The sequence below is a fragment of the Morchella sextelata genome (assembly GCF_020137385.1).
Source record: "Morchella sextelata strain SCLS chromosome Unknown scls_15, whole genome shotgun sequence".
Classification (NCBI taxonomy): domain Eukaryota; kingdom Fungi; phylum Ascomycota; class Pezizomycetes; order Pezizales; family Morchellaceae; genus Morchella; species Morchella sextelata.
In genome coordinates, this window is record NW_025408630.1 from 588,166 (window position 1) to 600,794 (window position 12,629).

The 12,629-nt window shown below is 48.0% G+C and overlaps 3 protein-coding genes across 3 annotated transcripts; all 3 read left to right on the forward strand.

The window, feature by feature from the left end:
* Positions 1-2,754: 2,754 nt before the first annotated feature.
* H6S33_003466 (uncharacterized protein) lies at positions 2,755-3,072 on the forward strand (the record flags this gene model as incomplete). Its single annotated transcript, XM_044834811.1, has 1 exon — positions 2,755-3,072. One exon carries the CDS (start codon positions 2,755-2,757, stop codon positions 3,070-3,072), a length of 318 nt encoding a protein of 105 aa, XP_044691827.1.
* Positions 3,073-6,187: 3,115 nt separating this feature from the next.
* On the forward strand, positions 6,188-8,361 carry H6S33_003467 (uncharacterized protein; the record flags this gene model as incomplete). The annotated part of the gene is made up of 5 exons (XM_044834812.1): positions 6,188-6,272; positions 6,484-7,694; positions 7,763-7,912; positions 7,972-8,070; positions 8,149-8,361. 5 exons carry the CDS (start codon positions 6,188-6,190, stop codon positions 8,359-8,361), a joined length of 1,758 nt encoding a protein of 585 aa, XP_044691828.1.
* A 2,459-nt stretch (positions 8,362-10,820) lies between these two features.
* H6S33_003468 (uncharacterized protein) lies at positions 10,821-12,334 on the forward strand (the record flags this gene model as incomplete). The annotated part of the gene is made up of 8 exons (XM_044834813.1): positions 10,821-11,019; positions 11,086-11,117; positions 11,180-11,251; positions 11,316-11,612; positions 11,669-11,743; positions 11,797-11,943; positions 11,997-12,252; positions 12,318-12,334. 8 exons carry the CDS (start codon positions 10,821-10,823, stop codon positions 12,332-12,334), a joined length of 1,095 nt encoding a protein of 364 aa, XP_044691829.1.
* Positions 12,335-12,629: the final 295 nt, after the last annotated feature.

A 12,629-nucleotide genomic window follows, 5' to 3' on the forward strand; every position in this document is an offset into this window, starting at 1 on the left:
GTTCGGCCGGCCCAGCGGGTGGAGAGCATAGAGAAGGTACAAGAGGAAAATATGGATGTCAATGATCGATTTTCAGACAAAGCTCTGCAAGGCTCAGTCAGAGAGACCAGGCCTGTGACGTCACCGCGGGGGGGCGATCATGCAACGTGGACCACTTCAGATCACCAATCCTCACCCACAGCAGCTGGCTGATATCAATATCACCACTACTTTCGAAAAAACCTAATCCATATCATTTCGTTTATCAAATTCTTCCAGCGGCGCCAGTGTGCAGTCTTAATCATGACGCAGGACACATAAAACTAAACCCCAACCATAAAAGGGCAGTTCTTTTTGGTATCAGGGGAGGCGTCCAAACTAAAACCCGAACGTTGCTTTTTCCTGTACTTCCAGATTCGTATCTTTTAGAAGATGGAAATGGTAAACGAAGAACGGGCTCCCCGCCCCCGCCCCGCATCCACAACCACCCCCGGCCACTTCCGCACCCAGGTCAGCTCGAGCAGGCTCTCCGCCATGGTGGTAACTTTTGAGTGTGCGTCAAATCAGAACCCGTAGAATCGACACCCAATCCTGCACCAATTTAACCGGTGCTGGTCAACAATTGCCAGACGAGACACCAAGCTTTGTGGGCGATTGCTGGTTGGTGTGTTACATCATTATCCGAAGTACATGCTTAGAGGGTGCATTTGTGGAAGACGCATCTTGGGGTAAACGTGCAGTTCTCGCTCCTGCTCGCTACACACACAACTGCCGCTGACGCCGCAAAAGGGTTCTAAATGTAGATTTATTCCAAACGGAGCCAACCCTCCCGTCAATGGGTTGTGGTGGTGAGCAGTAGTGCACGGGGAAGTGGAACTTCGTAAATTATCCGTTGGTGGTAACCGTGATGGAGGAGCAAACTGTCGATTCCAACATCAGAGCCAGATAAAGTGTGCCCGCACGTAAGATGCTGTGCACGTAACGCTCTGCATACGAGGCGAGATACCTGGAGATAGGCTCGTTGCAACGTCCGTCATGGGGGAGGTTAGAGAAGGCCCGAAATTATCATTCGGCGGGCACATGGTGCGTAGTGGTTAACGCCGGCCCCAGCTTCTTTTCTGTTGCACCGAGGAAGTGGCCAAAGATCTAAGTGGCCTCGTGAGCATACCTGGGGAGACGTTTGCATGTGTTGTACACCGTATTGATAGTCCCTAGTACGTAGCGTGTACGCATTGATCATCAACACCTGCTCCAGCTCTCTCTATCTAGGCCTGAGAGCACCTAGAAGGTAAAAGAAGCAGGAAGTATGAACTAAGCAGGGTCCATTTCACATGATATGTACAGTCTAGGGATAGAAAGGGCCCTGGAAGAAAAGGGGGGGAGGGGGCGGGGATTGAGGTGAGGTGTTCGGTAGATTAGAATTATGTCAAGTATCTAGCAAGGGACGTACATGAGCAGATCCCACAAAGGTACATGAGTTCATGTAGGATGTAGGTAGAGTACATGTATCTTTAGTTGCTTTGCTTGGAGATATACCGGGGTAAGGTTGAAAATTTCCGTGGCCAGTGGGGAAGAGGGAAAGGGTTCCATGAGGCTACTTTAGTTCGAATCTCGGTGTAATGTTTTAGTTTATCTTGGCTCGGATCTAACAAGATCTAAGTCCGGAGGACGGAGAAGCCAGAGTGGAAGACCTGGTAGAAGTCTGCTGGCTAAGAACTGCCTACATACAGGCAGGTATCAACAGTCGTGCTAAAGCTGCCCTGTCTAAGCCATGAAAGCTCAGGAGTTACAACGGAACATGTGTGGACTTTCTTTTTTGTATTCTACTCGCCCACGTGCTCTTCGGCCGGCTGGTACACAGGTAACTTTCCCGCTGAACTGGAACAGAAAAAAGGATAACCCCATGTCAATTGAAACTTACACAGCGTCATCCGTCCCTCCCCCCTCCCTCCCCGCCTCTAACGTTATTTCCCCCACTCGCTTTGCAATCCATAGTGGTAAGAAACCCCCCCAACCACCATCGTAAAACAGCAAAAACAAATCAAAAGGGAATCCCAAAAGGTAAATCCCAATGGCTGTCTCCTGCACCTTCGTGGGTGAGGGAAGCTCGTGGATCCGTCGAAATTACAGCCCCCCTCCCCCCCCCGAATTCGCGAAGCTTATTGCCCAATTGGCCTTTTATTTGCCCCTCCATCGCTGCTTAGGCTCCTCTTTTCCTTGGACTGGGGGTCCTTTCTCTGGCCAGGACATCGGCGCGTCTGCATTGCATGGCGTCTGCATGATGCAGTAAACAGGGTTTAAGGGAAGATATTTGGAAAAAAAAAAATAACATCTGAGATCTAGGGTGCAGAGGCCATCTGCGGTGGACTGCCTGGCATGTTTCGTAAAACTTTAGGTTTTTGGGCAAACAGGCGTCTTGGGTCCTTATCGCCGCGCTAGTACTCTAGCTAGCAGCAACCCACACGTATGTCTGATCTGGCCCGCACTGCCTCTGACTCTCCCCCACAATCGTCATCCCCACCAGTCTATCGTGGTCATGGTCCTGGTCTTGGGGCCTTAGGATAGTAGGAGGGGGAGGAGGATATAAGGTCACCCTCTCACCCCCCTTCAACCGTCCTCATCAGCACAACAGTCAACTCATACAGACAAGCCAAAGCATCCTCTTCCTCGAGCAATACTCACACTTGAAAACTCGCTTTCATTCTTTGCGCCAGCAATCCCACTACAAAAAGCTTCTTGCCTCCAGCAATCCTCATACCAAAAACCACTACCAAAATGTCCTCAGTCCAGAAGACCGTTTCTCCTACCATCCGCAAGCCTACCACCTTCTTGTGCCTTGCGCCAGTCCACTCTGCCAGCTTCCCCAAGCAGCAGCCTCAGTCTCCCAAGATGTCTCCAATCACCTCCACTGCCATGGAGACCGCTGTTGAGTCCCCAGTTGGCTCTCCTCTCCTCCTTCCTCAAACCTCTTCCCACCGCAGGAGCTCCACCTCATCCATCGGCAGTGCCACCGAGAAGCGACGATTCCTCAAGTTGGGACCCGTTTTCTGGGGTGGTGCCATCGGCGAGAACGACTACGCCATTGAGGACTAAGCGACTCGACCCCCCTCTCAATCATTCAGGTTGAAGTCTCTTCGGTTTCGATGATTGTTTTGGCGCTTTACTTTTATAAATATTTTTATATTCTCATGCCATCTTTATTTCTCTTGTGTTGATGGTTGAGAATGGAACGGAGTCTCTGATGCAGGTACTATTGCGGCAGGATAAAGGAGTTTGGTTTTTTTTGTCAGCTCGGACGAGTCGTTTCTTTCTTTTGTTTTCCAAATTTTATTTTTATCGAATTTCCTATTTATCAAATTATCAAAGTTAACAAAAAATCTGTTGGACATTTGAGGGGGAGGGGATTGATTGGGATGGAAGATGGATTTCCCTTACTTTGATGAAGGTCGTACGTCGTCGGGTGTGAATGGTCTCGGCTTGTCGGTCTTCGGAAGACGTTTTTTGTTAGGGATGTTGGACTTGAGGCTCTGGTTTTTATCAGACTGGAATCTTTTTTAGGACAAGAAATTTAACAATCAATTGGCTCTTCCAATATCGCTGTCTCGCAACTACACTCCTGATTGGGTGATTCCGTGTTACTTTTGAACATTTGAAGCAACCGCCCATTAAGAAGGGCGCTTGGCGGTCACTCGTTTGGTTGCTCGAAAAGGGGCGCACCGTGCCGCCAGTGGAGGTTGGGTGTTTCATTTTACTGGAAAAGGGAAGGTGATCCCGCAATGGAGAACCCAATATGGGCGAAAATACGACCAGTTGGACAAGGCCCTGAGGAGAAAATGAGAAGGAGAGGGTTTGTATTTGAGTACCAGTACCCCAGATGAATGAATATGAATATTAGAAGGGAGGGAAGGAGGGATGGTAGTTGTGGGAAGGAGAGCACGCGATAGCTTGTTGGAGGGGAAGTATGTGCACAAGTTGCGAAAGGATTGGTAAATAATTGAGCAATTGGGGGATTCGTGTTTAAATGGTTGTTCCATGTTCATCTGAGCAAAATGTCAAGACTAAAAAGCGAGACCTGAATTCGGGGGATAGGCAAATGGGATGACGAGAAGAGAGTAAGTATCGGCATTTGGGAGGGGAGATGAAAATCCATGTTAGGTATCATGTAGTGTTTACTAGGGTTGTTGTTGAAAGGACCAGTAACGAGGATATCTTGCCGCCGGGACAAGCTCGCCAGAGGGATGGCTGGTCGGGAGCGGGATCATGGCGTTCGACTTCATTTCCCACATCCCCAGAGCGAGGCTCCGTCCAAGGTTCTCGTGAAGGGCGCCAGTACCAACATGGAAAAATTCACACGTTTTTTGGCTTAGCTTTCACTCGCTTCTGCTCCGTCTGGGGTTGTGTTATAACTTTTTTATTGCATGTCCAGGAACGCTCTCTTGGCTGTCTTTCGTTTTCCCTTATTTTTTCATCTCCATGCCCAAGACGGTCTTGTTTTTCTTCTTTCTATCTGATTGAGAGTAGACCATGTAAGTAGGCAGTTTCCTAGTTTTGTTATTGTTGTTATTGTTGGGTTCATGGTGGTCAAATTAAGCCGTTTCTGGTTTCTGGTCCATAGGAGGGAGGTAGGAGGTCAAGCTGTATGTATCGTAATATCGCAATAGCGCAATATCGTATTACAGAGAGTCAGAACCCACCACGACGAACAGACAAGAGCGCTTCACTGTGCGGGAAGGGAAGGGAAGAGGTCTTGGACTGTGCGTGTTCCCTTCCATCCCCATCCACCGGCGCCATAGCAACGATAGTTGTTGTCCACAAGCTGCTGTCTATATCACAAAATATTTCCTTCCTTACATGTACCTCCTACTACCTCTCTCCACTAACTTTGCTTGCTTCTGACTTGCTGCTGTACCTCATCCTACATACCTCCACCTCACGCTCCTTAGTACAGTAGTTTGTCCCCCCCCCCCCCCCCCCCCCCTCTTCTCCCCAAGGCGCTTCCTAGCTGTAAAATAGTCGGTTGTTGTTGCGGGTTCTTTTTTTCTCTTTCAATTTCTGTTTTTCTGTTTCTTTTTTATCTCGGCCTACATGCAACTTCTGCATGCTATTTACATACATACCACCTACATACGGACACACGTACAATTGAAATCCTTTTCTCGTTAATTTCCCACCCTTTACCCCCCCCCCCCCCCCCCCCCCCCCCAAAATAACCTCTGCTGCTGCCTGATCCGACTCTGCGTCTACTCTTTCCATCGGAAATTGTAGGATAACGGTTATCCTGCTGCCATCACTCAGGTAACAGCTTGTTGGGTTATCGTTGTAGCTATAACTCTACCTTCTGTTCTAATATCGCCCTTTCTCGCTTGTAATTTTCCCTTTTCATCCATTTTTTTTTTAAAATTGAATCCCGGCCTGGAACCTCTCTTTACGCCCTTTGGCCCCCCCCAGCCCTGCTGTTTTAGCCGTGCCCCATTCGTTGGCACTGTCACCTAATCAGAAAACACACCCAATACCCATCGACGCTCATTAAACTTCTCTCACTCTCTAATTCATCGTCAGGTCGTTCCCTTTCCTGACCATCACCGCGACCATCACAACGCATCCACCCACCACTTCTACCTTCTCTCACCCCCCCCCCCCCCCCCCCCCCCCCCAAAAGTGAGCCCCATCACCAACTCCTCGTCCTCCCGCCCTCCCACCCCCCTCCTTCTTCCCTTCCTTTCTCCGTTCTGTTCCCATCAAGACTGAGCTCCATTCCCCTCGACAACAATCTCCTATTCAACAACCTCTTCCAACGTGGTTGTTCCAGCCGGGTCGCTCTCTCTTCTCCCCTGCTTTCGCTTCTCCGGGGCTGAACTTCAAAGGTCTTGTTTCGTCAAGAATCTTTCTTCTTAGTTCCGGTTTCTAGGAGATAAAAAAGGTCCCCACCCCCCATCGCCTGGGTGAATCTGTTTATTCTATTTATTCTTCTACTTTCCTGCGCGTGGGAGGAGATCGAGAGGTCCATCTCCAGCCAAGGATAAGCGAGAAGGGAAAAGGAAATAGGAAACAACAACGGGAGGGCGTGAATACAATCCTATCATTTCGCGAGTCTAAGCTGCTTTTTTCTTCTTTCTTCTCTTCGTTCCCTTTCTTCTCTTCATTCGTTTCTTCTTCACCCTCTATTCTTCTAGACGAAGTGTTGTGGTAGACTTTTACATTACAAAAGATGGATTCCGAGAAAAAAGTATCTGTGAACGGGAATGGGGACGTCTCAATGGCGCATGAGTCTAAAGCTCAAGATAATGTAGCAGGTGCGTCAACTAGTCCTTTTTTTTTTCTCTTTACCCACCACTCTTCCCTTCCCTTTTCCCCGCCATTCACTTTTCCCTTCCGATCTCATCTCATCGCAGCTTTTCCTTGCCTCACATCCATCTCTTCCCCCCACATTCTCTCCGATCATCGTTCCCGATCGAAGCTTCTTCATTTGGTCCAACACCAGCTAACTGATATTGCCATATGTAGACTCAAGCCCTAACCCCAATTCATCAATTCAATCGGGTCCTTCATCATCCCACGATGATACATCATCATTGACTGCTACCGCGAAGCCGCCGCCTTCGGCGTCAACAGTAGGAACTGAAGTACCCCCTTCAGCTCTTAATAACAACGCTTCCGTATCGCAGAAGCGAAACTCTCTGTTGGCAGTCCCTACCCGGACATCGTCTACCAAGAATACTGCTGAACAGTCACCTACCTCCACTAGTAGTACCGCTGTTACCGCATCCGGCGACGCAGACCCAGACGCAGACGCAGCCTCTACCAACAGCCGGAAGAGGCGAAGGGGAGGACGTGGAGGAAGCAAGGCTAGCAGTGTCACGGGGACAGGGGGCCGAAACCCAAAACAGGGGGGAATAGGGAGGTTCTTTGGGTTCCTATGCTGTCGTGCTGGTTCGTCAGGGGAGAATGACCCGGGCTCACGCAAGGCCGAAATAAGGCCCGGTTCAGTACCTTCTCGAAGAGCAACTCCGGTCGTCGGGAAAGACGCCAGAACGTCCGCAAAAGACAGCAGTATCGGCGAATCGAAGGATGCCGTGATAAACGAGAAAATCGCGTCGGAATCTGGGGAAAGCGAGGCTAAGCCGGAGAGCTCTGCGGTACCTCCCGTCGTACTAAATGCGCCAGTTGCCGAGGAGAAGGATGGGGACAAGATCAAGCCGACGGATGGTGACGTGCTTGTTGGGAGGGAAATCATTGTGAAGGATGAATCTGCGGCTGAAACCAGCGGCGCGAGCGATGAAAGAAGGCTGCCGTTGTTGGATGCACCTACGGTCACCGTTGAGGCCCCCACCCCAACTGGACCTTCTAATGAGAAAGATGACATTTCTACATCAGAACCAGGCCCTGCTCCATCCCCCGAAAAGGCACCAGAGGCGCCTATCGTTCAAAAGGAGGAAGACGTTGAGATGAAAGATGCGGCAGCAGCAGATATTCCCCAGACCGAAGAAGTCCGAAAACCGATTACCATCGAGTTGCCGCCCCCGCGTACGGAAGCGCCACAACACGAGGAGGAGCACGAGGAGGCGGACAATGACTCAGATGCGGGCCGGTTGGTAGAGACACCTACCGCAGACGATAGGCAACAGTGGTTACTACCCCCTATCGCGCCTAGGTTCGAGGGAAAGAAGTGCTTGGTTCTGGATTTGGATGAGACCCTGGTCCATAGTAGTTTCAAGGTAATATAGAGATCTAGCCGATGCAATGTTTATCCGATCGTAATCCTGGATACTAACTGCCACAACAGGTATTGCATCAAGCCGATTTTACCATCCCGGTTGAAATCGAAGGTAACTATCACAACGTCTATGTTATCAAGAGACCTGGTGTCGATCAGTTCATGAAGAGAGTCGGAGAGCTATACGAAGTCGTTGTATTCACAGCTTCTGTTTCGAAAGTGAGTTTCTTTTTTGTTTCCCTTTGTCTATTTTTGGGGCGCCACTGACATCTTTGTAGTACGGTGATCCTTTGCTCGACCAGCTTGACATTCACCATGTTGTCCATCACAGGCTTTTCAGGGAGAGTTGCTTTAACCACCAAGGCAATTACGTTAAGGTAAAATTTCGCACGGACCAATTCGCCCACCCCCCCACGTGCGCATATAAATAATCTAACATTTTTTTCTTTCTTTAGGATCTCTCTCAGCTTGGTCGTGATCTCAAAGACACTATCATCATCGATAACTCGCCTACCAGTTATATCTTCCACCCCCAGCACGCCGTCCCCATCAGTAGTTGGTTCTCAGATGCTCACGATAATGAGCTTCTCGATCTGATTCCAGTTCTCGAAGATCTATCTACACAGGATGTGAACGATGTCACTTTGGTTTTGGATGTTTCACTTTAAGCACGGCGATAATTTTAGAAAATCGTTGACGCATACTTCTTTTTGTGTGTATTTCTTGCGACGTGATCGGCGTTTCTTCTGCTGTCTGCACACTGCATTGCCCTGGACAGATCAACAACAAAAGTGGGATTCTAATAAAAAGGCATGAGAAAGAGGAGGATTGGTAAATATAAAATACCACTAGGAGGAACGGACGGGCGATAGGAGGCCCTGACGTCTGGGGGAATCTTCATCATACGATTGTCATAATTGCCAGGAGCACGGGTCTTTGTTTTTGTGGTTTTTCTTTCGAGGTTATTTCTAGCCGTGTTTCTTTTTTGTCGATCTTATCACCCTTTTTTCATTCGTCTTCAATTTTCATTGTGTTTGTTACCCATTTGTGTCGTGTTCAGTGCTATTAGCACATGGTGCAGAGTCACCTACTAAGCTGGCTATCTGCCATTTTCTTTCTCCGTCTTCTTTTCTTTTTCTTTTGTAATGTTTTGAATTTAGTATCTAACCCACTTCACCTTTCCTACTGTATCTCATTTTTCTTTCTTTTCCACTATACCTCTTTGAACTCTCTCTTTTTCCTGTTATTAGGATGCATACTTATTAACCCCTTTTTAACTCTACCTTTTTTCTCTCTACCTATTGTGTGTAGTATCTATTCAAAACACCTCTACCTTACTAGTACTACAACCACTCCTGCATGCTTCCGTGGTGTAGAATCTTCTCCCTATATCTCTCTCAATAGTGCGGGTGGATGCTTTGACTTTTTTGATGACATACTGGGTAGTGGGCTTTTTTTTGCGGATGGTCGACTTTTTGTTTTTGAACGTACCATTTTCCATTTAGTGGGGTCAGTACGGACAGTTCATTTTAGTCCGCAATCTTTTCTTTTCTTTGGGGAATACCGCACCCTATATACGCTACCTAGAGTAGAGCAGATATCACTTTTTTTCTTTTGCATTTGGTCAAAGAATGGGTCGATATAGTCGCCTCGGTGGCTTTTTTTTGGTAGGGGAGGCCGGGGGGGGGGTTCTTTCTCGTTCGTTCCGTTCCTTCGTTGTCTTGTCTCAAGGCTATATTCTGCACATTCCCTCGAAAGAGAGAGAGAAAAAAATATGTTGTGATATCAGGCTGTGATTTTTTTTCTTTTCCACTTTCGCTTTATATACTTATTTTGCTTTTTTGGGTTAGTATTCTTTTTTGTATTTGCTTTTCCTCCCCTCCTCTTCTTCCCCCGCGATTCGAATTGGGCCCGGGGAAGGATTCGTAATAGCCACGGGGGAGCGGTGGATGGAGATGGTGCGAGGGTACCGGTGACTGTTTGAGCGAGGGGGAAGTTGCGCGGAGGGAAGGATGGGGGAGATGCGTGTGGGGAGAGAAGAGATTGTCGGTATAGTATATCAAAAAAAAAACACCATGCGCATATGTATATCTTCATCTAGCTGTGTGGGAAGTATGTACCTACATGTAGATGAGGGTGTAACTCCAATATATACAAACATACATATGTACATTACCATACCCGTTTTTCTTTCCTCTCTGCCTGGCAATGGAAGTGTGCTCTTCATCCTAAACAACTTTTATTTCCCGGTAGTGATAGTTACGACCCGGGAAATATAGCATATGGCAGGCAAGCAGGAAGGCAGACAAGCAGGTGGGGTTTAGAATCGGTCGAGGAAATCTACATGGATCTCATCACCATGTCCATGCTCATATCCATGCCCTTAACCCCCCTTCCCACCCCCAATTTTGCGGGGGAAAGACCAGCGCGAGAGGATGAACAAGTACATATGTGCCCAAACCCAAACCATTAGGACTCACACGATCAAGATGTGGATGGATGTGACATGACATGAACATGGGTGGGATTGAGAGTCTAGAAGGTAGAACAAAGCCAGTTGTAGTAGAAGCAGTAGCAGAAGCAGTAGCAGTTACCTAGCAGAGACCCTTGCAGAAGCCAGTAGATACATCATCATACTCTAGACAGTGCAGAAAGCTAAACACCCCCGACAGGTCACGTTATGAGACTATCTATAACCAGTATCGGTACATACCTAGGTAGCCTCTCACTCTACTCTTGCTCACACACGCACACCCCACCTGCAAAAAAAACGAACACACTCCCAATCCATCTAGCAGCAAAGGAGGGAAAGACCAACGCAGCGAATCCTCAATTAACCGCAGTTTAGTTGACTACCTACAGCAACAAAAGCAGGGAAATACTTTACTACGCACCGAATCCACCATCCTCAGCCGATTGGTCGGAATTTCGCCCAGCTGCAGCGATCTATCTCTATCGGAGAAAAAGGGAGGGGCTACGTTACGGAAAAATTACAAACGAACCTATAGATACCCCGCTCTCCGTGCCTTCAGGAAGCTAGGTAGCTGCTACTACTCTAAGGCGAAGCTAGGTATTTCCATTGCAAAAAACAAACAGCAACAAAACCCACAAGAAGAAATCAGAAACAATGGTTGAGGAAGACAACAAACCGTCAGCGGAGGCTGCCGTGGTTGAGAACCAGAACGAGAACGATGGTGGGAACGACGATAATAAGGCGTTGGCTACCGTGAATGGCACCAAAGAGAGCAACAGAGCGGTTGTTGCGAGTGAGGCCGAGGAAACAGATGATGAGGATGTTCCCGTTGATGTCATCGAGGACGATGAAGGTTGGTGCACATTATTTTGCTTTTTGATGGTGTGGAGTGATCGGGTTGCTGACAGCCATCGCTTAGATTTACTTGACGATTATCCACCGGACGTTGAGGTATGCAAGTGTGTGAAAAGGGTTGCTGGAGAATTGGGGGCTGATTGACCTGACTGGTGTAGGATATCGAGCTCGTCCACCTCCGAATCTCGTCCATCACAGCGCTGAAGCTCGAACGGTTCAAGGAAGTCCAGGTTTCTACCCCCACCCTCTTCATACTGCTCCTGCCACCGTCCTAATAGCTACTGTCACTGCCAGAAAATATGCCTCCGCCAGAACAACATCCTCGACATAGAAGCGCTCGGCCATCTTGGAGGGACGCTGGTAGACCTGGATCTCTACGATAACAAGATCGGCCACATCCACGGACTCGAGGAGCTCACGAAGCTGGAGAACTTGGATTTGTCATTCAACAAGATCAAGCACATCAAGCGGATAAACCACCTTACGGGTCTCAAGAACTTGTACTTTGTACAGAATAGGATTGCGCGTATCGAGGGATTGGAGGGCATGACGGTGTTGAGGAATCTGGAGTTGGGAGCAAATAGAATTAGGGTATGTGGAGATGCGTTCTACCAATTTGGGGGCGAGAAATGCTGACTATGTGGCAGGAAATTGAAAATATCGACCATTTGACAGCATTGGAGGAGTTGTGGCTGGGAAAGAATAAGATTACAGAGCTGAAGGTAGATGGGTAATTACTGTCTTTGAGAACTGCTTCTAACTATGATGTCTGTAGAACCTATCAACATTAACTAATCTTAAAATTCTCTCTATCCAATCTAACCGCCTTACTAAAATCGAAGGCCTTGAGAATCTCACTTCCCTCGAGGAATTTTACATCTCACACAACGCCCTCACTGAGATCTCCGGACTTGAGAACAATGTTCGTCTTCCATCCCTACATATATCGATCCACTCAAGACTAACAGACACCAGAAAAACCTCCGTGTCCTTGATATCTCAAACAACCAAATCTCTAAGCTCGAGAACCTTTCACACCTACCTCATATTGAGGAGCTCTGGGCAAGCAACAATAAACTTTCCTCATTCGAGGAAGTTGAGAAGGAACTCTCGGGCATGGAGGATCTCGTAACCGTCTACTTCGAGGGAAACCCATTGCAACGGGAGGCGGCTGCTACGTATAGGAATAAGGTCAAGTTGGCACTACCAAGGGTCCAACAGATTGATGCTAGTGAGTTTCTCCCTACCCCTACCTAATTCCCACTTAAGGTTCCAAGGTACTAACACTCTCTGCAGCGTTCGTGAGGACATAGCATCTACGTTTTCCTTACCCAGATTTAAGTGTGTGCAGTTTCTATTCGTGCTACTTATAGGTTTCCCTGGTCGGCTGGGAGTTTGTTCGGTATTAAGAGGTTCCGTGAACGCAAAGGTTCGGTCTGGTTAGACTTGGGTGGCATTTGTCGATTTTTATCTCCTTTTCTCCTTGCTTAGCTTCTTTCCCTCCTCCTAGCTTACGATTCCCCCCCACTCCCCACTATAACAAAAACCCAAATAGTTACTATACCTTTCCTCTTCTTCTTTCTTGTATGTAGTTAATGTGTAGTAGCT